Raw genomic sequence first — 28,000 nt, forward strand, 5'->3', positions numbered from 1 at the left:
TGTCATATGACCAGCTGATATTTAAATCTGACGGCAGCCTGAGGGTGATCATGTAGCTTCAATTTGTATAGTAAAACGCAAATATTGTAAATATATTTGAAACAGGACTCGTGTTTACATGTTTGTTATATTTATAACCTTCAAAAATCAATAGTACTACTAACCTGTCTTATCTTAATTGCTTATTCTCCTTATAACTTGCTATTCTGTGTGCCGACATGAAATATAAATAAAGGCAACAGTAGTATACCGCTGTTCGAAACTAAAAAAAATATAGATAATAAACTGTTCATAAAGTGTTGAAATCTAGTTTTTTTTACCCAAAGCATAGATTTGGAACACGCTTCAAGATCTTTTGGTTTTTAAATTCTCAACAATAAATGTAACCTTCAACTGCTTTGATTTGAGTTCCGCTGATGAGTCTTTTGTTGACAAAATGCAACGCGTACTAAATGATAAGCCTGATATCTTTAATGAATTTATACACGTATTTAACAGATAACCAAGTTCTCCAAAGGCACTACATTGTTCCTGCTGTAAAAAAGTAAAATCAAATTTACGGTGATAATTCGCGTTCAATATTAATGTTCGTCATAAACGAAGACAACAGTTAGTAAATATATGTGTTTATTATGCAGGGTATTTAAATTTCATAACGCTACCTTATATATATCATTACTGTTTAAACAAGTGTTAACGATATCTTTACAGTTTTTATCAAATTTTAAAAGGGGGGGAGGGGAATTTGTACTGTTTTTATCAAATTTGATTGGGGATTTTTTTTTACTGTTTTCATCAAAATTAAATGTAAGATATTTGTACCTTTTTTTTATCCAAATTTTCATGTACGATGTTTTTACTGTTTTTAATCAAATTTTATTGGGAGATGTTTTTACTGTTGTTATCAAAATTTCACTTGGGATGTTTTAACTGGGTTTTTTTATTTCAAATTTTGACTGGGGATGTTTTGACTGTTTTTTAAATTTAAAGGGAGAATTTTTTTACTGTTTTTATCAAGTTTTAAAGGGTGCGAAATTACCTTCTTTTTTTTATCAAAATTTAACAAGAGGTGTTTTATTGATTTTATTAGATTTTAACTAGGAATTTTTTACTTTTTTTAATTAAATGTTTTTTACTGTTTCATCAAATTTCAGTTGGGGATGCTTTTACTGTTTTAAACACATTTTAAAGGGGATGTGTTTACTGTTTTGAATAAACTTATTGTAGGATGCTTTTACTGTTTTTACAAATTTAAATTTGGGGATCCGTTGTTCAGGTTTTTTTTAAATTTTATTTGGGGATGTTTTTGCTGTTAAGATCATTTTTAATGGGGGAAAATACACAAAAAAAATACTACAAATTCGTTCCCTGTTGTTAGTGTTCATCTCCTGGACGGTGATGTTCCTTTGGCATCATGTTTATATATCTTGTGAAGAGATGTATCATTATGGCTAGCCTTTTAGCAATTTATTCTAGTAACTTCAATATATCTCTTTTGATATACAAGATATCTTATACACTTTATAATATATCATGTATTTAAAGTTAATAAGATATCGTGAAGTTAGAATGAAGAGTCACACTGACACATTATTCCACGGTTGACACATTATTCCACGGTTGGTTTTGTACATAATTCATATATAGATATCTGTAAGAAACATCATTAAAATAAATGTAAGATTCGATCTATTTATTTTAAATTTGTGTCGCTACATGCACGACGCATAAGTTGACTGCACATGTTATTTTGATGATCAAAGTAAAACTTTTACTGCGGTACTGACCTCTTCCCTCCTTTTCATTAAACAGTATTTATAAATTTATAAGATGTTTATAAAAGATAAAAAGTGGAAGTGCAAATTATTATTTAATGTTTAAATTCAGTATAAAAATAGATCTATATGGGCTTTACGTGAACTGATTTCTAATTGAATAACCAGTTAGCTATGCAAGTTGGAAATAAGTAATGTCATATGACCAGCAAATATTGTAAATATAATTATAACAGGACTCGTTTTTGCATATTTGTTAGATATATTACCTTTAAAAAGCAATAGTACAAGTAACCTGTCTTGTCTTAATTGCTTATTCTCCCTATAAATTGCCATTCTGTGTGCCGACATTAAATACATCGTTCGAAAATTTAGGTTTCTTTCTACTCAAAGTATATAGTACGGCGGCTTGGTGAAAATTGTGCATATCCGGCTACAAGCATGAAATTTGGCATAGACCTTCCTCGACTATTACTCTTGTATTTCGAATAGGAAGGCACTTGTAAAACATGGTCTCACTTCCGGTTAAATTCAAAAATTGCGGACATCATACTTAAATCAGCTCAATATTGAAGGCTAGCATGTGAATAGGTGTTATTATCATGCTACTATCAGAATTTTTGGTACAAACCTTTTGTTTTTTACTACTTTGGGAAAAATTATATAGATTAGTGGTCTTTGAAAATCCTACTTCCGGTAAAATCCAACATGGCGGACATTGAACTCAAAAAAGCTTATTTTTTAGGGAGGGTAATTGAAGTGTGTTTTAACGTATTGCTACTATCATAACATTGTGTGCAGGAACCTTTCTTTGGTGATTCTCATGGATACAATGTATAAGACATATGTCTTAAAACCCTGACTTCCGGTAATATCCATAAAGGCGGACATAGAAATATTACTTGCTTATTTTGATATTCAACTTTTTCTAAATGTAAAAAGATAGTTTTTTTTTGTGCTGGTCATTACATTTTTGGCCCCAAAACCACTAATTTTATCATGTTGTAAAGGGTAAAAAAAAAACTTACACTTCCGGTAAAAAGAGACAATATGGTGGAAATCTCAAAGATGAGTCCTCAATCTATATCTTCCATATAGAGTTTTGGATAGACCGATTAATACAATATAAAATTACTTACGTACTAAAACATTGTAAAAAATTACTACTGTTTAGCCAAAAATACATGTTTATTCTTGGTCACCTTACAAGCACTAAAGGCAGTGCACGGGAGACCCGATTTTCCCCATTTACAACGACCGCGGTATCCTTTCTTTCATCCACAATGTACAAGCTTCTGACAAAATGATGAGGCCTTTTTTTAAAAGGGATCCTCTTTGTTCCTTTGCCATCTATTAGAGCCTCGACTTGGTACCATAAGAGCCAATTCCAGGCTCGTCCCCATAAACACCTGCCTTAGTATGTTGCACGTTTTACATGCTGGAATGTTGAGGGAATAGCCTCAATAAGCCTTTCTTTTTGCCCTTTTTCAAGCAAAGAGAGAACCGTATCACAACCGGTAAAGGCATGGATCACAATAAGAGTGTGTGATCACTCATTGCCTAGTGCATTTGAAAGGCCATTGATAGATATTAATCAAAAGTTTTTTGCCCTCCCAAACAAAATCCATAGTTCGTCCACCCCTATGTTACGGAATAGCGAAAAAGTAATGACAGCATCATCAGTAACGACTGGTCGAAGCATGACTAGTTTAAGTTCGTGTTTCACTGCATCAGACACATGCACCATGATTCTAGTGTCTGCCTCTTAATGTGAACTTAGTGCTAAACTTGAAATACATCATGTGGTGGATAAGATAGAATATCCTGAGCATTTGTTGCTACAACTATCATACGCATCCAAGACTTCATCCACTCTTTTTACAGTTTCAAGGTATGTTATTAAGGTAAGGACATAATACACAATCAGCATACTCGTTAGGCCGCACATACATGTTTATTCACAATCGGAGAGCTGATTTTCTACATTTACAAAGGCTGTGATATTGTTTCTTACATCCATAATGGAGCTAACATGGTTATCGAAGCAAGAAAATAACTATATGTACAATGTGGAGGGCTAATTGAGGCTATTCCCTCAACTTTGTATTGTTTTTTCCAGAATGTAAAACGTGCAATAAACTTAGGCGGGTGTTTCGGGGGACGAGCTTTGGATTGGCTCTTATGCTACCCAGGCGCTAATGGATGGCGAAGGGACAAAGAGGATCCCTTTTAAAAAACTCGTTTTCTTCGTTTGGTCAGAAGCTAGTACATTGTGGATGTAAGAAAGGATGCCGTGGTTGATGTAAATGTGAGAAATCGGGTCTCTCATGCACTCGAAGAAATGGATCATGGACAGATCATCTTTGAAATTTACGCCATATTTTTTTAACGGAAATGTCATTATTTTAATTGTATTTAATCATTTACAACAGAATAGAATTAGTGGTTTTGGGGATAACTTAAAGCCAAAAGTTGAATAACCAGCACAAAGAACAATTTGAAAAAAGTTGAATATTTAAATAATAATTGATATTCCTATTTCCGCCATTTTGGATATTACCGGAAGTAAAGGTATATGTCTTAAACATTGCATCAATGAGAAGGTCGACTGTGGAGAATTATAGTCGACAGGAGAAGTATTCATTACAGCCCACAAAATGTAAAATTATTAAAACTGGGAAACCAAAAATAGAGGATAATTTCAACTTCATATTAAATGATACACCCATTCAAAATGTTGAAACAGCTGTACATTTAGGAATAACTCATAGTAATAACCCACGGCAAACCATTCCTATCCATATCCAGGAAAACATCAACAAAGCAAAGAGAACAATGTTCAGCCTGATGGGTACTGGCATGCATGGCAAGAATGGTCTTAATCCCGTAGCATGCCTGCAATTATTCCAAGTTTACGTGTTGCCAGTTCTCATTTATGGCTTAGAAATACTATTACCAAACTCTACTCAAATGGAACCAATTGAAGTCTTCTATCGGAAAAGTATCAAACAAATTTTATCAATCCCAATTAACACAACAGACATGGCCGTATATATACTGTCGGGTACCATTCCAGTAATCAGTAAGATGCATAAACTAGCTTTAGGAACCTTTGCAAATATTTCAAGACAGGAGAACTCTATAGAAAGACAAGTTGCAGAAAGACAAATTCTTATCTCAACTGCTGTAAAGGACAGTTGGTTCACAAAAATTAGATCTTTATTAATTAAATACAGCCTTCCATCAATTTTTAACATTTTAGATGAACCACCCTCAAAATTAAAATGGAAAAACCTTATCAGGTAGGCGATATACACCTACTGGGTTGATCATGTGGTGACCATGTCTGTTTACTACAAGAGTATTTCACATATTTCTACAGCTTATTATAATACTGGCCATTTTCACAATGCTCTGGCAAGTATCCAGACTTCTGCAAAAGACATCCAACGTCTCCCCATCAAACTACGACTCCTTACAGGAACATATATTCTCCAAAGTAACAGGGCAGCTTTTAACCAGATTGACATCAACCCAACATGTCTTTTGTGTGAGGAGGACTCTGAAACATTATTTCATTTCATTCATTCATGTCCTGCTTTAGCTTCTGCTAGAAATCATCACATGCTTGAACTTTCGCACATTCTTAAAAATAGCGAGCTCTGCGTTAAATGTAGATCATTAGAAAAGCTAGAGATTAGTACACAACTTATATTGGATGCTAGTGCCTTGCTCTGTAATTGTCAATGTAAATGTGGATGTACAGACTTTCTTCATCTTGTAGAGTACATTAGTAGAACACTTTGCTTTGCGTTGCATATTAGACGTAATACACTATTATTAACATTACCGACGAATAAAAAGAAAGGGTTGCTTGCAACCACTCAGTCAAAGGCGTGATTATTTAAAGTCTAAATTATTTTTGTTTTAGATTTTAAAAAGTGTGAGAAACATTTGTGGGTGTTATATACACCAATTTATTCTACTCTGAAACCAGAGGTGTGCCTTTCAAAGGCAGGATATTCATACAAGACAAAACAAGACAAGACAGGTAGCAAAACGTTAAAACAGACTTCAGACAGCTGAAGGACACCTACGGGTGCGGGAATTCTCGCTACATTGAAGACCAATTGGTTGCCTTCGGCTGTTATCTGCTCTATGGTCGGGTGGTTGTCGCTTTGACATATTCACCATTTCCTTTCTCAATTTTATTCAATTACCCTCCCTAAAAAATAAGCTTATTTAAGTACAATGTCAGCCATGTTGGATTTTACCGAAAGTAGGGATTTTTAAGACCACTTATCTATATAGTTTATTCAAAAGTAGTAAAAAAACAAAGGTTTGTACCAAATATTATGATAGTAAGATGATAATGACACCTATTCACATGTTAGCCTTCAATATTGGGCTGATTTAAGTGTGATGTCCGTCATTTTGAATTTAACCGGAAGTGAGACATTTTTTTTAATGCCTCCCTATCTGAAATTAAAGTTATAGTTGAGGAAGGTATATGCCAAATTTCATTCTTGTTTCAGATTGTGCACAATTCGTCTGAAATATGCTTCTAACCGCCGGACTAATAGATTTAGAACACGCTTTAAGTTTTTAATTCTCAACTTTACAATTAAAGTAACCTTAAACTGCTTTGATTTGAGTACCACTGATGAGTCTTTTATAGATTAAACGCAACGCTGGCGTACTATATAATAAGCCTTATATCTTTAATGAATTTATACACGTATTTAACAGATAACCAAGTTCTCCAAAGGCACTACATTTTTCCTGTTGCAAACCAAATGCTCTGCAGGGCGCAGCTTTATACGACCGCAGATGTTGAACCCTGAACGCTCGGGGCAAGTATGGACACAACATTCAAGCTGGATTCAGCTCTGAATTTGGATTGTGATTAAATAGTTGACACAGCATAGGTTTCTGACACAGAATGAATGTGGTCTAATGAACTTAAAACATTTTGTTTTGCTTTTTTTGAGCAATTCACTTTGCTGTTAAATATTAATCCTCTCAAAAAAAAAAGTTTGAAGAAATTTTCTTTTATTTCTGAAATATGAAGAATTTAACACCCCCAATTTTTTTTCATCCCCCCTTTTTCCCTTATTCCAAAAATGATCTCAATTCAAATTTCTAATGGAGTTTGCAACAAGAACTACTCATTTAAACATATTATAAAATATCAAAATATAAAAAGTCATGGTTGAAATTAATTTCAATTAATAGTAACTTCTAAAAAATGAATGGGGAATGTGTCCAAAGGGACACAGATGAAGCCCCTACTAGCATATATAACGTTAAAAAGGGACATAACGCAAGAACTGTAAAAGTGAAGCTGCAAAAAATAGAACTTGAACTGAGTTTAGAGGTACTAAGAATTATATAAATATTTCATTAAATTTAGTTGAGACAAACTTAAGTTAAGAGAACAGAAAAGAAAAAAATCTTCAATTTTTCCACTTGTAAAGAAAGATAACCCTAGAATGGTAATCAAAGTGCTTGTAATCACTGTATGGCAAAGACTATGTTTTAATTAATCAGTTGGTAGTAAAAGTGAATATTGCATTGTATATTGTATATTGCAGTGATGTAAGTTGATTCAACTACTATTCTGGAGAAAGAAAGATAGCTCCAATTTTCAAAGAATAATAATCATGGCTAAAAATAAACAAAAAAGCTTCATTAGCAACATTTGGCAAATTTCCAATGAATTTAATAAACTAAAGTTATTGGCAAATTTCCAATGTACATTATTTAAAAGCAGCTCCGGTGAGACAAACAAAAAAGCTTCATCAGCAACATTTTATATTGGCAAATTTCCAATGAAGTTCATTAAACTAAAGTTATTGGCAAATTTCCAATGTTATTTATTAATAAAATAGTTTTTTTGTAAATTTCCAATATACATAATTTAAAAGCAGTTTATGTGAGATATCCAAATGAGTTTCAGTAACCAACCTTACACTGCTTTTAAATTATGTTTTGTACTTCAGTAATTTTCCATTAACCTGGAAACCCTTTTTCCCCTTTTTTCAGCACCTTATTCCTTAATGGTTTGAGCCATAACTCCCTAAGACAATTCTTAACATCCCTTTGTGGTATTCCAATATCCAAAATCTAAATGCATGGTTAGATTCAGCATATCAAAGAACCCCAAGAATTCAATTTTTGATGAAATCATAAAAGTTCAATTTTGGACCCTTTAGACCTCACTGTGGACTTATTTGATAACCGGGCCAAATATCATAAATCAAATTACATGGTTAGATTCGCATATTGAAGAACCCCATATATTCAATTTTTGTTGAAATCCATCAATTTGAACAGCAACGTTTTTAAAATATCTATAAATGCAGTGATAAACACTTTCCTCAGTCTGAGAAATATCACTTTCCAGTCTTTTGAGATGCCTGCTCAACATCTTTTTTTTTTTATTCTCCACATCTTCGCTATCAAGTTTATTATTTATTATCATCATATGGGGTGTGTTTCAGTCTAAATAGTTTGTATTTTTTTTAAGTCCAAAGCCATAATATAAATGTATGACGTTTTTCCCCTCTTTCTTTTAATCTTCGTTTTAATCTCTTCTTAATTTTTTCTGTTTTTTTAGTAAAATTAACCAAGTATCTTAACTTGTGACAATTAGTAACTGCAAAAGCAGCAGTAGTTTGAAAAGCATTTATGACAAAAACTAAAAATTCGAAGAAGGATAAAGAGTTATATGATAAAACAGTTGTTGACTTTAGATTTATCAACCCGGAGTTATGATTTTCGCCGAAACCAACAGGGTTGATAAATCATTGTATTAACCTTATCAAAAGGCAATAATTGTATAACAGGTGTCAGTAAACTGCTTGTTTTTTCCCTGCAGTGAAGAGGGGTTTAATTTTTCTCAATAAAACAAATAAATCTGTGACAGACCCAGAATGTTCATAAAGGGGCCCACTAACTGCCAAAAGAAGGGGGCCACTATAGTGATCCCTTATATAATCAATCAAATTTGTTCAACAAAAGGAGCAGTTGTTCAACAAAAAGGGGGATGGGCTGGACCTACTGTCCAACCCTTAAATTCCACCTCTGTAAAATGAATATACAATATTTAAGGAGCAGTAAAACAGTAGGCTACTGTAATTCAACAAATCACAACAAAAAATCAACTAATTTTAATCTCATTTTAACAATTTGTATAGAATTAGGAACTTTACACAGTCCTAAACATTTTATTTACATAATGACAGATTGACACTTTCATTAACAAAAGACACTACAATTATTGAAATGTCACTTTTAACAACACAACATATGAAAATATATATACTAGTATATTTGATATATGTTCAGATTTTCAACCAATTCAGACTTTTATTAACCATTTTTTTTCTTCATGCAAATGCTTAATTCATGTTTCAATTTTTATCAAGCACTATTATAAAATTATATACGAATTTAATGTTGTTAGGTTGTATTGACGTGTCACCTTTTGAATTTACCTTGAACTTTAACTTTTGAAACATGAAATATGTATTTTCAAGTCTGATTTCTGTGTATGTTTATATGTTTTATGTTTATAAAATTTACACAATGATTTACAGTAATGTTTTAAGTTAAAAATATGATGCCACACATGTCTTGAGGATTAAATTTCATCTCATTAATGATGGGTATGTTATTGGAAAAGGGGTATATGATGCTTAATGATAAAGGCCATGTATCCTTTTTTGTTTTTTGGCAAAATTTGAAATCTTTAATTGCTATGTTTGCCATAATCAGAATGCCGAAATTTAGATAGTACTTTGATACTATAAAAAATAACCAATGCAGATATATTCTTAATAGTAGAGGCACATCAATAAAATAATATGGATGAAATTTCCAATATCTAAAACAATTGTCTTTTTTATGACAGAACTATTATTTTTTGGTTTAATGCTGCTGCTATAATGCTGTCTCATTTATTTATACTAAAAAGTAACTTTTATTGCAGCCATATGTTATTGCTTTTGAAAAAACTTAAACCATGCACTTTAACATCAAACTATTTTCTGAATGAAAAAGAAGTAAATACAAAAACCTGATATTCTAACAACAAGTTAGTAGCGAAGTGAATAAATAACATGCAAGAAATCAAAACATTATATTGCTATAAATATTAAAGTAAAATGTAATAACAAACATGGAAATTGGAAAGACCAGTATATCACAAATATTTTCATGAAAAGACAAACTAACTGTGAATCACATATACAGCCCATACATGCCACAAAATATGGAGCAACAAAGTAGTAGACTTTCCCTTTCCAAGCTAAAAGGGGGTATACTCATGATGTTTGACAACCTTTTTTTCATTTAGAAATTTTTAACATTCCAGCACATACATATAAAGTTTAATTATCCATAGTTACATGGATTTGATTATTTTCAAATAACAATCTTGATGACCTGTAATGCCTTCTTTATTCTAAAAATAACAATTTTTTGGCATTACAATGAAAATCAATAACAAACAAATATATCGAAACAACTAAAATCATAAAAGGGATATTTTGTAAAAAGTGAAAGGTGACTTCCTTTCAAGGTGACAGTTTGAAAATGGTTCAATTCAATTGTTTAAGGGGAAAAAAGGGTTCATTTTAACTTTACAAGGAAAAACAAAGCAAGTCTCCCTTGCAGATCGATCTTGTGCATTAGCAGGTGTCAAACCCAACCAATACCTATATCTTCATTTGCAGGTATGGAAAAGTATTAAACCTATAGAGAATGGATTTAACAAGTACTTCATGACTATTGGTACATCATTTAAGAGGGTAGTAATAGGGGTACCTTCATGACGAATAACGGTAAAATTTGTTACCAAATGACGATAATGGTTATTTTTAGTTCATGACAATATAATGTACACTTTCTTTTCTACGGTAAAAAAATTGACTGATTTTGTCGAATCATGTTAAATTTATCCCAAAAACGACAGTTACGATAATTATTTGAGTTTGACCAATCACTGTAAAATTTTAACCAATTTAACGCTAACGGTAGCTGAAAATAACCGTTAGATGCCTAACAGTAAAGGGCATGACTACCCTCATTTAAGGGACAATGGTTCACATGGGTTGACTTCATGTAAATAGGAAGGAGGATGTTATCAATTACAGGTTTGAGAGCAATAAAGTTTAAGACTGGCAAATCTCTGAGGCAACATAGCGATTTTACTGTTTGATTGGCTTAGTTCAGGGGGACCCTGTGTATTAGGCAAGAAGGATGAAATTTGTAATGCCAAAAGTAGCTAAAACAATTTTAGGAAAAAAAGGTGTTTTCTCCAAAAGGGGCTCACCTTAATCAATTGTTTTCCCCCTATAAGTCTGTTAAAATTTGCACTTTTAAAAAATTTAAGCAGAAGTTATCTTTTAATCAAATAAAGAAATACTTTGCATGAGTAATATTCTATGTATGTCCAGAACTACAGACAAAATTTAACATTACATCTTATAATTCTTATTGCATATACAATAATAACTGTCATTGAAAGTAAACCAAACAAAGTTTTACTTCTTTTTTCCTGTGAACAAGCGTTCATACGTAATCGCAATTTTCAAAATATTCTATAAAAACACCAATTAAAAAAAGAATGGTGCTTTGAAGCACCCAACATATATGTTTTTTTTCTTCACTTTAATAAAATGTAGGATAATTGCCGACAACTGATAAAATTCAAGGGAATATTTTTTAAATCCCTTTTTATATGCAACTGGATGTGACCTACTATGTATGATTTGGTGGTATTGCACCTATGTGGATCAGCACAAATGGTTTCATTTTCAAAAATCTAAAAACATGATTAATTTGATCAACTCTGAATCAAACATAAACAGCAATCAAACACTCAATGAAAAAAAAGGAGTATGACTATGTAATTTTGATCTTCAGCCATACTCCGTAATCAAATAATGAAGTTTTAATGGAAACATATGACGTACTGAAAAATTAGAAATTAAAGCAATGCTTTTATCATTGCGAAAAATGTGACTTAGTTGAAAACGCAATAATTTAAACTCGCATTTTGAAATGAACAAGATTTTTCTCAAAAACGTAAAAATAAAAATCGCATTTAAGTCTAAAATGACAAATTCACAATAATAGATGCACGCAATAATTTCTGAATTTACAGTATTTAAAACTCTGATGTAAGTTGTTGTTACTTCAGATGATGTACATGGTACCAAATTATGATGAAATACCTGTTATTATTTCACAAGGTTAAAAAACAAACTGGCCCTATAATTTCTCCTCCTGAATGAAAGACTAACTAAAATAACACAGTTCATAAACATGATATTAAAACAATGAAAAATGCTCACAAGGCCAAATGAAAGTACAATGCTTTATCAAATTCCTAAAAAATATTTTGTTGTCTTTCAAACAAAAAAAATCATGTTTATTGGTAGGCTCAATTATAAGAAAGATGCAAAACTTGGTAGGTATATCACAATAAAACTCTATATCACAGTCCAATTCTTAACTTATTTTTTGTTTTATTTGATTCAGCAGTTTTTAAATAAAATAGTTCAGCATATAATTTAGGTAAGAACTTTAAACTATATTTTTTGTAATTTGTCAATCATAAATTTACTGCATTGATTGATAGATTGATTGTTGGTTGCTTAACGTCCAGTGGCAAATATTTCATGCATATTCAGGACGATAAATTTACTGCAAGATACATATATGTATATAATATATATATATGGTACCCCTACAAATATACTACATGAGTGTATTACAAAAGTTATTTTATTTGTTATCTAACTTTTCAATAATAAACTTATTGAGATTTAATTTGTTGCTTATTATAAAAAGATGTGGTATGATTGCCAATGAGACAGCTCTCCACAAGAGACCAAATGGTACAAGTATTAACAGCTGTAGGTTATGGTATGGTCTTCAACAATGAGGGAAGTTGATAGCATTTGAGCAATTGAGAATTTTTTTTAGAAACTATAGCTGTAACTTTCTCAGTCAAAGTTGACGTTTGATGAGCTTTCCTATTCTTACTTGGTTTCTTTTGGTCATATATCTTTTTAAATATCCTTATATTCATACATCCATGGCTATCAAATCTTAAGATTTTAGACTTTCTGATGTGGGGAATCCAGAAAAGAGCTTCAACACACAAAATTTATATTACATCATTTAGAAGAAATACAGATATATTTCATTTGGCCTTAAGAGTATGAGTGATAAACAGATATTTTTCATTTGGCCTTAAGAGTATGGGTAATTAACAGATATTTTTCCTTTGGCCTTAGAGTATGAGTGATAAACAGATATTTTTCATTTGGCCTTAAATGTATGAGTGATAAACAGATATTTTTCAATTGGCCTTAAGAGTATGGGTGATTAACAGATATTTCAAGTATGGGTGATTCACAGATATTTCAAGTATGGATGATTAACAGATATTTCAAGTATGGGTGATTAACAGATATTTCAAGTATGGGTGATTAACAGATATTTCAAGTATGGGTGATTAACAGATATTTTACATTTGGCCTTAAGAGTATGAGTGATGAACAGATATTTTTTATTTGGCCTTAAGAGTATGAGTGATGAACAGATATTTTTCATTTGGCCTTAAGAGTATAAGTGATAAACAGATATTTTTCATTTGGCCTTAGAGAATGACAGATCAATGAAAGATGAATCATAAAAATGTAACACGTTTAGATGGCTTCCCATCGCTGGGATCATCACTGAACATATCAGAAAAATAAAAATCAAAACTACAAGAAGGCTGTTCCACCTGGTCGACACTATTATCGTCCGACGGGACTTGGAGTCGAGACATGGTATCATTTCCAAATTTATCACTTGCTTTAACACTACTATCACTCTGTTCAGAATTTAGGTCAAGTGATTCACCGAGACCTTCATCACCTTTCTGTAAAGTACTTAGACGGAAAACTGATTTATGATTATTGGAGCGTTGAGTGTTAGGGTCTGATATGTGTTTGTGTTCTCGAGCACGTTCTTCCTCATGGATGTGTTCTCGTTCAAGGTCATATCGGCTCCTTTGTTTATTGAATGGTTCAGATTTTTCCTCGAATATTGTATCGGGGAAAGTTTTTAACGGAGATGTTGATTTTGGTGATGAAGGATCACTACTAGTTATCACAGTTGTCGGCACTTCCATAGAAATTCCTGATGACCCATTTTCCTTTTCTTTTATTGTATCCATTTTAAATGAGCGTTTAAGTCTTTCCATTGACATTTGACTTCTTTTTCTGGACAGTCTACGATCTGGAATAAAAGCAAAACTATCTTATACATGAAGATGGGATTTTGAATGACAAATTGTTACCATATTTAATTTTCATTGTAATCGGACCATCAATGACACACACAGTATCAGATAAGCACTATTACTTAAGTTGGAAAAAACTATATTTATATTACTTTGATTTTTCTTTAAAAATGTCTATTGCTTAAAAATCGATCATTCATACTGTAATTTCATAGTTCTCAAATTTTTTGTTTGGAGAAAATGAGAATTCCGAATGGACTTAACAAATCTAATAAGAAAATAAGTGGTATAAAAAGTACCACAGTAACAAAACATGAAATGCATTATGCATTATAAAGTGTCTGTTGTCATCTGAGAAATATATCTTCAAAAAAAGTCTACCAAATCATGATAGCTTCTGTAAAAATTTCAAAGAGATGAGTTTAGCTTTACTAGTATTATTTAAATCGGAACTCTTGGTTTAATAAAAAAATATATGTTGTCAGGAACTATTTTTTTACGTTTTTTTAGCAAGTTTGACATGCAAAAAATATATACTTTAATTTATACACAACAACAAAGTGTGATGCATTATAAGAAAAATGTAGAATGAGAGAAAATCACTGACCTAGCTGTGTTCCTGGATAAAGTGTCTATTTTAAAATGTCTTGAAATTGAATGTTCTAATAAGACAGAATTTACCTTCTATAAAATTCAACTGTCCTCTCTGACATTTTTTTTTAAGTAAGAATTGAATGCTTCTTTTTGTTAATTCATTGGGGTTTAAAAACGTTGACCAAAGTACATTTTGTATGAAGCGCAGAACATTTCATTCTAAAAAATGTACGCAAGGTTATGGCTTATACAACCCTATGAAATTACTGAAAGAAACATTCAATACTTATATTTACATTTTTTCCCTTTGATCATGAAAACACGATTAGTATCCAGTTTTTCTTTTATTTACATCTGTGCACTTTTTTGGTGACAGGTATGTCATCATGAATGTTGCTTTGGTGACAGGTGTGTCATCATGAATGTTGCAATTTGTACAATTCATTTCGAAATAGAGAATGACGAGAGATATCTGTTAGCCAATCATTTAGGTATAATAATGAAACGTACATCTAATATAATTATTACTATGTGAATATAAGTTTCTTCTTTAAAAATGTATTTGTGATTTGAATTTATCAGTACAATAAATATAAATGAATAAAATTACAAAACATTGAAAGCACAAAGAAGGCAAGGCATTACAATGTCAAAAGCCATAAAATATAAAGTGTTCACACTACACTATTGGTGCTTCTAGACATCCATTGTTAGAAAATATACTAGGTCAAGCAGCAAGTTAATATGAATCTTCACCTGAATTAAATTTCACAAACTATAATTGGAATTGTTTCTATGTGTGCTTTCATTTGTTAGTCAGATTATACCATATCAATTGAAATTAGTTAGTTAAGATAGTTTCTGATGCAGATATGGAATTAAGAAGAGAGGGTCCCCAACAAGAGAATGTTAGGACTGCGACTTGTAAAAAGTCTATGCATTAATCATACATGTGCCTCCATAAGGGAGACCCTGCATGCCCCCTCCCGACTTTAATTTTTTTCCTCTTAGTTATAAAGTATTTTAAAATATATATATATAGTCACTCTCAACAGAAATGAAAGATTTAAAGTAAAGTTTTAAATTTTCCTTGCTTTACATGGCTTCACTTTCTTTTTAATAATTCTTCCAAGGGAGCTATATCATTTAATGAATTTTTCTTAAAAAAAACACCCAAACAAATGCACAATAAGATTTTATGGTGTCATATTATCTTTCAAGCAAATGTCTTCCATTATTTACCAACTATTTAGGAACTTATTATTTTGAAACTCACTATCCAGCTTTCTTATAAAACAGGATGAAAATATCACAGCTTTATAAGAATTAGTGGAGAAAAACACAATTGCCTACATGAAAAGAAGGAAATCTAGACATTACAATTTCAGATTGAGTTTTAGAAATTGAATACTGTGAATTCATTATTATTCATTGGATACCAATTTTGGTGGAATTCGTTGGTACAGTAAACCACGAAATTAAATGTTCAATGAATGATGAATTTTCTATTGCTTTGTACGCAGACATCAGCAAAACCACATGGGATTTTGGGTACAGGTGTGCAGCTGGGATTTTAAAAACACCCTCCATTCATATATTGAATAATTGTGAAATCCCTACCTATACATATATTTCACAGCGAAATCATAACCCATTCATATATTTATCAGCTCAAATAATGACAAATTCTTTCAACAAATTAAAAGTGATTAAGCAAGACACACAATGTCAATGAGAATAGACGCAACAAATTAAGTGCAAATAAATCGATGTGTTACGCAACTAGTGCAAAAGGTTCGATATCTACTGGGTAATTTACTGAAGATTATTAATTGTGACAGTGTAATTAAATTTAATCAATATCAAAACTTGTGTAAATAAGTTTCAGCAGATGTGGAAATTTTAATGACAAAGAGTTTGGGAAATTCAGTGATGATCTTTGCACAACAAACTGAAATTTATGACCCATTTATATATCACAATCGGTCAATTACTACCTATTGATATATTTCCTCGGTAAAATTGCACCCCATTGATATATTTGACGGATCAAAAAAGGGACCCATTCCAGCGGCACATATGTATATACCTTTATATAGGAAGAGACCCCCCCCCCCCGTGGAAATGAAATACAAATGGCATTCATTGATACAAATCAATGTGAAAGTAGACTAAGATGGTAAGCACATGGATCACCTTACCAATATTAAAGTTGGTACCAAAGGCTATATCAAGAAGCATTCATTTCTAGTGCCACAAAAATTCCATAACTATATGAATTAATGTAAAGGAAGGACTATACAGGTATTCAATAAATAGAAGGTAGATAATTGATGGATCTGATTACTATGGGTCGAATAGTATAGCCTATAAAATAAAGCCTGATACCAAATATCAGAATGCTTTGATATAAAATAAAAACAAAAAATTTGACAAATTTCTTGTATGATTATTTAAGGTGACAGATATTTATGCTGTGAAAAAGAAGTAATTGATAAGTTAATTGGAAAACTGGTATCACACAATATTGCTTCCCAATATTAAAAGCATAGTGTAACCAATTACAAATAACAAGAGTTATTGAGAGTGTTGAACCCCTTTTATCCATACTGAGTATATAATGACAGAAAAGTTTTAATCAGCAGATGAAGATGTAGTGGACAGAGAAAATCAGTAATATTTCGCAAGAACTTCTTAAGACTACTCAAGGACCTAAAAATAACAAGAAACTTTGATCTGTAGTTGATTAGTGAAGATGAAATTGTATATTTGTTTTCAAAGTGTAAGACAAAAGTATTCAGGAAAGAGAAAGTAGAAACGTTTATGTCAGATGTGTCACATGGAAAAGCTTAACAAAATCAAGCTTGGTACCAAAAACATATGAAAACAGAAAATACTGATCCAAGGCTTAACTACCAAATATACAGAAGTTCTATTTAATAGTTGCTGAGAAAATACCACAGAAATGTGTTACAACAGATGTACAGAAGTATTGATTGCAAGAGGAAGGGAGACAGGCATTGGTAAATTAGCATACCACTTCTCTGTCAAAGAGGGGTTAGAAATAGCAACCATTTTAAAGTTTTTCACAACACACTCACACAAGAAGTTAATCATAGTAAAATCTATTGGAGTTACCTCCCCTTTTGAATTATATTCTTGAAAAATTTTCAATATATAAAAGAATTCAAAAACTTTTGGTAGAAAACTAATAAAACATTTTATGCAAGTTGCTTATATTTCATATTACATATGAAACTTTTGTTTTAATTGTTACTGATCATCAGAGTCACTACTATTTAGTATTATTGAACATTCAAAACATAAACATTAATGTACACATTTAAATTGTTTTTTAAGTATAAAAAAGAATTTTTGTTGATTATGGATAGATCATACTATTCATATGTGCAGAAATATTTTAACAGTATAAATGTAAAACAGGAATTTGTTATTTTTTTTTTAAACATAGCAAAAGTCATCATAAAATTCTGTAGAGTTTTAAAGAGAGAGATTCACAAACCTCTGTCTAGAACTTGATATTAAAGGGGCGTGCCCCTAACCTATTTTTTTTTTATAATTTTGACATGTTTTGAGCACGAAAGGATATTTATTTTCAATTTAAAGAGACCTGTCTCTATCTGAACTTGCTAAAGGTTCAGCTATAATATGTTATTTCATTGATGATGATCATAACAACTATGAAATGCACTTCCATAGGGGACAAATTGAAATCTTAGGAAAACCTAATAGGGGACAAATTGAAATCTTAGGAAAACCTAAGTGAAAAAGTACAGAATTTTTGTATAAATTCTAACTCTTAGAAGTTTCGGCATTAAAATTATGCCGCACATCCTAGAATGAAATAGTAGTGCTTATCAACTTGCCATTCTTCGGTAAATTATTTTCAAGGAACTTCATACTAAAAGTGGCACAGTTTTAGCAGTAAAGGGTGTTCCTATTGGAAGTTGCATTGTGGATATTACAGAAGTGCAACTTTTAACTCAATGGAATCTCATCCCCAATCATTGATATAAAGAAAAGATAGAAACATCTTACGATTTGTGAGAGGTAGGTAAAATAACAAATTAAGAAAATTATGAATATATATGTCTACATTATAGGCAGTTGTTTGACGACACACATTAGTAAATCTAAAAACTATTGAAAAATGTAAAAACATCAACTTGGCCTATAAAAAATACTGTTGATTTCCTAAAAATAAAAGTTACAATATTAAATCCTGTTAAATTTACTTTTGAATGTTATGTTTTGGAACAGTAAAAATAACTGGATTTACAATATAGTAGAGGTTTTTTTAAAGTTCTCTTTTTGTTAAGAAAATGTCTATTAGCAAAAAATGATTAGTTCTATTGTAAAAATCAAAAGATAGAAAGTTATTTTCTAAGTTTTCAAAACAAAAACATGTTATGATCAATTAAATACAATAAGCAGTTGAACTTCATTAGTTTTTGATTCAATTTAGATAAAATTTATTCTAAGATTTTTTTAGTAGCAAAAGAAACAGACTGTCCAGTGTTTGGGTGTGGATTGTCATTGTAAATGTGTCAATTAATCCTTATTGGGAGTGTACACAGATTCCACTGTACCCTTGCAGTTCTCACCAAGTGCGTCAAATAACTGATCATGAGGGATCTAAGTACATACACACACACAGTACCAATGAAGACATGGATTTATACACACAGAATACCATGGATATTTGTTTACAACCAAATGATTTTTTGCTTGAATTAGCTTTTAACACACATTGAAGTCAGCTTGTTCACTTGGATGCACTTCTTGACGCTCAAACTTAAAAAGTTGATATCAGGATGTCTTATTTCATATAGAACTTAATCATCCGTTTCTGTCTAGGAATAACTGGATAATTTTTTTGATATAAATTCAAATTAATTTTGTACCATACCTAACACTCAGATCAATTCCATGGTATAGTTCAGTAACAATAGTTTATTTTCATCTGACTGTATTTCATACCGAAAATATTTTGTCAAATTAAAAGTCCTATGATCCATGTCTATACAAAGCATTAAACAACCATTGTTGATTGATTTGTTATTAGCCAATATTTTTTTGATTTCTTAGACACACCACCAAATTATGGAAAAAAGGGTCAGATGACAAGGAAAGTTATATAATGATTATATATGTACATAATAACATGCTCCTTCCGTAATGTTAAAAGTGACAGGGATCCAGTTTTCACAAGTCTGTTATACTTAAAATTTATCTCCCTTTGACAAAAATTCTATAAAAAGCCATAAAAATCAGTAGTTTGAAAACAAACCTAGTTTGTATTGATATCTTTTTCTGCTACATTTGTGTAGTTTCTAATGAAGTTCAACTTTTACTAATATAGGTTAGCAATGTGTTATTGACAAAATGGTAATTGTTAGTTAGTTAGTATTGTGTTAGTAATTGCAGTTGTTAGTAGAAGCAATGCAAGATGATCTTTCTTCCTTCTTTGTAAAGAGTTGCAATATCAAACAAAACTTCCCCAATGACATTAACATGAGTACACATATATTAACTTTATGATATCTGGATGATAGGAAAAAGTAAAATTTAAAAAAGCTTTGTTTGTAACTCATTATTATGATTTAGTTTCATGAGCTATTTTCATTATATTTGAAAACAAGCATTAATGATGTCATACAAGTTGTTGAAAAAAATTGAGTGGATCACGAATCTCACATTTATAAACCTCACTACTACTTTCATAAATCTATAAAGTCCAAAATTTGTCAATGCAATCCCAAAGTATTTACTCTTAGCAAAACATGAAAATACGAGAAGAACAAAATCAGTGAGTGAAGCTTAAGATGATTTTTCAAAGTTTCTTTGAAAGTTTGTCACAGATTTAGGACTTCAGATTTAGAAAAAAGACAGAAAAATGAAAGAAAAAAAGTGAATCATCATGAAACAAAAAATCAGCTTTGTGTTTTGTAAGAGTCATCTCCCCTTTAGAGCAGGTAAATTTATCTTTGTGAAGCTTGTGCAACACATCTTTATAATTTTTTTTTTAAAGCATTTTGGTTTTAGCCAATATCAATATTTATTTTGACATATTTTTGTATTGAATTGCCAAAGAAATCCATCTGTACACAAAAATGTAAAACACACAACCTGTGCAGACATTACATGCCAAAGAAAGATAACTCTTAAAAAATCATGCGAAAAAATACAATTTTTGAAATAGACTGTAGTGTATACAGAGAACATGGTTACTTTTTGCTATGCCATTAAAATATATCTTTGCACAAAAAGTAATATACATAAGATTTTTATTTTTTTTACCTTATATTATCTCTCAAGGCTTTTATTCCTTTTAATGTTAGGTTAAATATGGCAACCTGAGTTCTGAGACCCAGAGTAAGAATTTTGTATAAAAAAAAGAAAATCAATAAATTAAAATAACTCTTTAAATCTTTATGCATCCAAAGCACTTTTCTGAATCTAATTTTATCAGGAACACTAAAAATTAGTCAATTTAAACCCAGGGTTGAATATTTATGCAACCAAAAGGGAAAAAAAATAAAAAAATATCAAAGGTCAATTTTGCATGAAAGAGTTGGAAGTTTTGTGTCTTTTAGTTTCTTAATTTACTAATGGGTACTACTGACTACTAAATTGATGATACACTGGGTAACAAACAGTCCACCATGTTTTCACCTGTAACACGAGTCTCAGACATAAAAAAAAAAGTTTTTGATTCTCATCTTACATGTTTATAAATTATTTTTTATATAAGCCAATGAGATTATTAAATGAGATTATTAAATCGGATTTGAATATAAGTACATGAAAATTTGTATTGAACAATGTATTAAAGGAAATGCTTTGTTCATCCCTCCCTCCCTCCCTTTTTCCATTAGCTTAACAATAATGCAACTCTTTACAAGAATGGCAAGAGAAATTTAAATGTGTTCAATATTCACCTTGATAAATTTTCAACTGTTACTTGGGGGCATCACTCCATAGATTCCATTTTGGCAATCCACAAACCTATAAGACTCAAATCAAATACTGAAAGACGGTTAGTACTGTTTTCACATAAAGGAAAATATATATGAGCAAATTAACACAAAAATCTACATTCAGTGCCATTGTGTGACATTAAATATGTGCAAGTTTTGTAACAACATCAAGAAATGGGTTTTGACATTTTTGTTTACAACATGGTTTTTTAAATACTATTTGAAAATATCACAGTTGTTGATTAATTGCTAAACATAATGTCACAAGGGGGAATAACTCCACAATAAATTCTTAGCAGCAAAATGGGAAAAGCAAATCTTGAAAACAAGACAAAAAGCAAAGCTATCCAAAATCTGTATTGTTTGTGTTACTGGAATCAAAACTCTCAGAAAAGCTTGACATTAAACTTTTCCACATTCTCTTCTTCTTACTTGATGTTTTCCCCTGGTTTGGATTTGGTGTTTTCATTCCGTTATTTTTCAAGATTTCTAATAATTCGTATCTGAACGATGATATATCTTGTTTTATTTCTGTAACATCATCCTCTGTCACTCCTTCACCCCTCAGTGGGCCTCTCTGTTTCTGCATGATATATCGTTTTACAAGATCTTTCATCACACCCTGAAATAGACAACCAAAATCAAAAAAGATTTTTAATCAGTATCTCAAACATAATTTATTGTCAAGTAGCATATTAACTATAAACAACTGTAATACAAGTTGGAGGTTTAGCTAGCTTTAAAACTAGGTTAAACCCATATTTTTTTCATTTTCTTTGAACACTGACTGTACCTAGTCAAGATATGGCAGTATTTTTCATTTATTTTGTTGATTGATAGCATTTGAATTTGTCAGTTTTCTAATGAACTTCCCCTTTTTGAATTTGTCTTCAACAATAGATTTAGATAAAATATGGTAAGTTCAAGTTGATTTCTATTTGGCTGTATTGTTTCAAAAAAATAATCATATGGGACAAAAAAATGTGTTTTGGTGTTTCTTTGTCATTGGGTTGCTACCTGATCTATACCCAACATTCCCTTTTATTCATACACCAAAAGTTCACACTCGAAGTCAAGTAAAAAACATTCCATCATTTTGTTTACGGTACAAACAAATGAAAAATGACAGGTATATGCCAAACTTTAATACAAATCAATGATACCCATTTGAATTATTTACTATACAAATCTACTGTTTTTCAAAACAATCTATTTTGTTTGAAAAGCAGAGAAAATTGTTGTTATACATGTATAAGTCATTCATTCTTGTAGTTCATTATCAATCAGAGTGCATGTTTTTTTTATGTTTTGGGTGTCATCTTATCATGGCTGAAAATACATTTTTCCTGATCAATTTGAAATATGTTAGATTATCGTGGTTTTCTACACATTGATACCGTAAAATATCAGCTGCTAGCTACAATATGAACCTTTTCGGGAGTGAGTGTAGTGAAGGAACTAAAAAGTTTCACATCGTGTCGAGCGGCTGATATTTTAGGATATCTATACAAAGAAAACCTGATCTGTTTATTGTACTATTACTGTCCATTTTCCCTCTCCCTAAGACAGTTTTACGCTTGACGAAAGCAAGCTTGGTAATGTCTCCTCTCACATTATTATGTCGCTTATAATGCCTGGTCTTGATTTGAAAGTCCTGATACGAGAATTGCTGAGCGACAGAGCAGGGTGATATAGGTATAGGGAAGGACAATATACTTGTTTTCTATGACCTTGAACTATAAATAATTTGACAGATAATCAATACACACCTGATATCTCACTTCTTTTTCGTTTATTTTCTTTACAATTTTCTGCAAATATAAAAAATCTAAAATAGCATTTTAAAGCTATTAAAAAATTTGTGAATGACAAAAATTGATTTTGAGTTTAAAACATAAAAACGCAAAAAAAATGCAGTAGTAAAGATAAAAAAAACTCCTTTTATAAGCTAGGCGACAGTACTTCAGTTTGTTGATATAAGTCGAAGCTGTATACATTGTAGTCATTCCAAAAAATTAAGATTCATTTTAAAATGCAGACTTCATTATGTTGAATAATGACAAAATAAATTCTCTGCTGTTTTAGAATTTGTACTCTAAGTTCGAGAATAAGTTATCTTCACCTACTCTGAGTTTGATGAAATTATTTATATCTCCACCTACTCTTAGTTTGAGAAATTAGTTATATCTCCACCCTAATTTGTACTCTAAGTTTTAGAATGAGTTATCTCCACCTACTTTAAGTTTTAGAATGAGTTATCTCCACCTACTCTAAGTTTGAGAATGACTGGCCTTACTAGAGAATGTGTTATCACCACTTACTCTAAGTTTGAGGATGAGTTATCTTCACTTACTCTTAGTTTGAGAATGAATTATCTCCACCTACTCGAAGTTTAAAAATAAGTTATCTCCACCTACTCTAAGTCTGAGAATGAGTTATCTCCGCCTACTCTAGAGAATGAGTTATCTCCACCTACTCTAAGTTTGAGGATGAGTTATCTCCACCTACTCTAAGTTTAAGAATGAGTTATCTCCACCTACTCTAAGTTTAAGAATGAGTTGTCTCCACCTACTTTTGAGAATGACTGGCCTTACTGATGGGAAGAGATTGTTAGAGCAGAATACCAGGCTAATTCTAAATTAAAGACAGAGTTATCTCCACTTACTCTAATGCTTTGCCATCTATTTCTTTTCTGTTGTGTTGAGCAAGCACATAATTTAGTTTTAAACCAGCCAGTCAAATATACAAATGTCTTAGGACTGGGTATAATATTAAATGGACATGGTAATGTCCCAGTGTCTTCAAAATAACTCATCCATAACTTTGACCTGGCAAACTTCCATTCTTCATCTGCTTGACTCTAAAAATAGAAATTGTATGCATCATTTACCATAACTATAAAGAAGCAATTATATATTAAAGATACTAATAAAATGACTGTTAAAATCCAACCAAAGTTTTATTCAGAGATGATTCAGATAGTTTATGGCAGCCCAAGTCTTTATTAGATCAATTGATTGTTTGATTGGTATTTAACACCACTTTCAAAACTTTTGTGCTTTATTCAAACCGGTCAGATTTTATTGGTAGAGGAGGCCTAAGTGCTCCAATTAAACTACTGACGAGGTTGGAAAACTGACAATTCTGGTCCATTATGTTCTCCCCAGATATTTTATTTAGCGTCCTGGTAAACAGGGGAAATTGAAATACCATCCTGCATATAGCATCACATCCATAACATAATTTATAAGAAAACTACTTCAGATAGCAACACATTTAAGTTTATAGCATCACATTACCATGATGTTAAAAGGCCCTGGGGAGAATACTGACATACAAACTTCCATTATAATTTACCTGTAAAGTGGTGCAAGAGCATTATTATTTGTTTGGCACAAATGAAACATAAATTATGTGGTGCAAATGAAATTATGCAATTTTTTATAAATTCGTTGCAAATTTAATGGGCCCATCATAGGCATAGAAACTTTAAATATGTTTATCAAGACAAATTATGCAGGCATCATCACTTGCATATGAATCTAAATTACCCTTCTAGATGTCATACAGTACAGTTTCTGTTTAACATTGATTCTAATCAGCATATTTCAAGGATTAAAAAGCAACATAATTTGTACACAATATCCACAAATACTTGTAGCAAAAATGTAAAGAAAGATCCAGCAATTAAACTGAAACTTTATCAAACAATACAGATTACAGAAGAATACATAGGTAAAATGATTCAAGCTTCTTTTTTGTAAACATTGCAACCTGTATCATTTAACGTTTTAATTATAGATGTATTCCAATCTTAGGAATACATATCTTGTCTTCAGCAAGTCACAGGCAATATGTCCAATAACAAATTCATTATATTTCTCAATTCTTGCCTAGTCCGAAATAATTACCTAATACTTCAACCTTGTACAGCAAAAACACACTTCTATTAACCAATTTTATATCTTATAATTAGACATTCAAATATTTGCTAGTTATTGAAATTTATGCTGCTTAAGTAAAAAATATACCAAAGGGACATTCAAACTCATAAGTCTAAATAAACTGACATTACAATGGCTTAAAAGGAAACAGACAAACAACATTACACAAAACACAACATAGAAAACTAAAGACTCAGCAACATCAACCCCGCCAAGAACTGGGGGTGATCTCAGGTTTTCATCAAGGATAGGCAGATCCTCTTCAACATGTGGCACCCTTGAAACAGAATAGTACAAATGCCTCTACCTCATTTAACCAGAGTAACTGGTTATTACTACTGATTTTTTTCTCTTTGAAAGCTATGTTTAAAGCAAAAATAGAAATGATCACTTGCAAGAAGATTGGTTAAACTGGAATCCTACAATTTCAGACAACAATAAATATATAAATGAAAAGAATATTCTTGTGAAAAGGTAATGGTGTTGTTGGAATTAGAGTTAGGACGCGGTACAGGCTTTGCTCCTTGATGAAGGCTGTATGGTGACCTAAAGTTGTCAATATCTTTGTCATTTGGTTTCTTGCGGAGAGTTATCTCTTTGGCAATCATACCACATCTTCTTATGTGTATACAAATACATGCATCTGAATGAATTAAAGCTAACATGTTTACAGAGAGAAACACAAAGATACAGTTGAAAACACATTGATTGAAAACCAAAACAAAATGGCAGTCAGTCAGACAGACACACTTTACTTACAGATATATTAATGTATGAACTGCTCATCATTGCAATCAATAGATTTAATAAAACTATAAAAGCTAAGAAACTGTAGCTGCCGAACATCAATTTTCCCACAAATTCTGTAAACTCATGTTTCCCTTGTAACTCAGCGTGAGATAGGTCAACCAATCCAAAAATAGCCCAATATAAGGTCTGCAATATTTCAAACAGACTGAAAAAGATAATTTGTATATATACTTACTGAGATAATTTGATAGGAGTTGCTCATCATGGCAATCAGCATATTTAACAACACAATAAAAGCAATAAAACTGTAGCTTCCAAACATTAACTTTCCTATCAGTTCTGTAATCACATGTTTTTCTATAAGTTCAGCATGTTCTAGGTCCACAAGTCCATAGGCAGCCCAGTATAAAGTTTGTAAGATTTCAAACATACTGAAATAACATAAAAGTTAATTCATAGAGATTCTTTGATTATTTTATATATAATAAAAGCAGCTGCGCCATGAGTATGTGATGTGCATTTCTTGTGCATATTGAAATTAATGCCAAAATAAAATAGGATATTTAAAAGGTATTTTTTCAGCAGTTAGTAAATTGGGAGCTGATGGCTTTGTAGAAAAACATGCATGTATGAATATGGCATCAAATATGGTTAAAAATCCACTAACTCTGGAACAACAAATAAAAAATCATCAATCAAAATATAGTATAATGTCTGTAGTAAAAAATGAATAAATTTCTACTGGTTTCTGTAAAGGCAATTCTATTTTTGAATACATGCAAAAATGGCAGCAGGATAGATTTTTCAAAAACACTTTGACAAACTGATCAACTGGTTAAACAGTTTAGCTAGTTGCTTCAATAAAATGTTGTTAGTGTGAAGTGAGTGCAGTGATATTCTGGATAAGCACTGTAAATCATTAATAAAAATAGAGTTATCTCCCATTGAACTCTTTATTTCAATGTTATAGAAGATTCATTGCAATAAGAGTTACTTTTTTGATGTGATGAAAATGATGGAAAATTGTTTTTCATGCAGTAGAAAATTAAATGCATATACATGTATAACCTATATAAATCATGTAAATAATGGTTTACTTTTTTCAATTTTTATTTGGATGGAGAGTTGTCATCCCTAGTTTTTGGTGGGGTTCGTGTTGTTTATTCTTTAGTTTTCTATGTTGTGTCATGTGTACTATTGTTTTTCTGTTTGTCTTTTTTATTTTTAGCCATGGCGTTGTCAGTTTGTTTTAGATTTATGAGTTTGACTGTCCCTTTGGTATCGTTCGTCCCTCCTTTGTCTCATTGGCACTCACACCACATCTTCCTATATCTAAATGAGATGTGAATATTTTTCCTGCTTTGATTTAGATTAAAACACTGAGTCAGATTTTTATGGTACTATAGTTCACAAGGTAAAAGTATGCAGAAAGACAATTCAGTCTCCTTGGACACATTATTCTGTCTCTAAGTCAAACAGTCTTTACTTTTTTCTTCAATGTTATGTGTTAGGTGGCAAAGCAGCAAACACATATTTATAAGTCTTTTGATTTGACCCTGCAAGGTATCTTAAGGTGGTATGGGTGTCTTCCTCCATCTTGGATTGTAAAAAACAGAGAACCAAAGGTCCAGA

General features: G+C 31.2%; 1 protein-coding gene across 6 annotated transcripts in view; it reads right to left on the reverse strand.

Annotated features, from left to right (window-relative positions):
* Window positions 1–8,932: 8,932 nt before the first annotated feature.
* LOC134697009 (transient receptor potential-gamma protein-like) overlaps window positions 8,933–28,000 on the reverse strand; it is a 157,411-nt gene continuing 138,343 nt past the window's right edge. For 4 of the 6 annotated variants that reach the window (XM_063559020.1, XM_063559019.1, XM_063559018.1 and 1 more), the window contains 5 exons: window positions 26,604–26,799; window positions 24,340–24,534; window positions 23,444–23,485; window positions 22,107–22,296; window positions 8,933–14,075 (listed from right to left, as the gene is read on the reverse strand). In XM_063559020.1, the coding sequence (XP_063415090.1) occupies window positions 13,480–14,075; window positions 22,107–22,296; window positions 23,444–23,485; window positions 24,340–24,534; window positions 26,604–26,799 (1,219 nt within the window). In that variant the 3' untranslated portion in view covers window positions 8,933–13,479. Of the gene's footprint in view, window positions 14,076–21,635; window positions 22,297–23,443; window positions 23,486–24,339; window positions 24,535–26,377; window positions 26,574–26,603; window positions 26,800–28,000 lie in introns of all 6 variants that reach the window. The other 2 variants (XM_063559017.1, XR_010103048.1) reach the window with 2 other exon arrangements.

Source organism: Mytilus trossulus, chromosome 14 (genome assembly GCF_036588685.1).
Source record: "Mytilus trossulus isolate FHL-02 chromosome 14, PNRI_Mtr1.1.1.hap1, whole genome shotgun sequence".
Classification (NCBI taxonomy): domain Eukaryota; kingdom Metazoa; phylum Mollusca; class Bivalvia; order Mytilida; family Mytilidae; genus Mytilus; species Mytilus trossulus.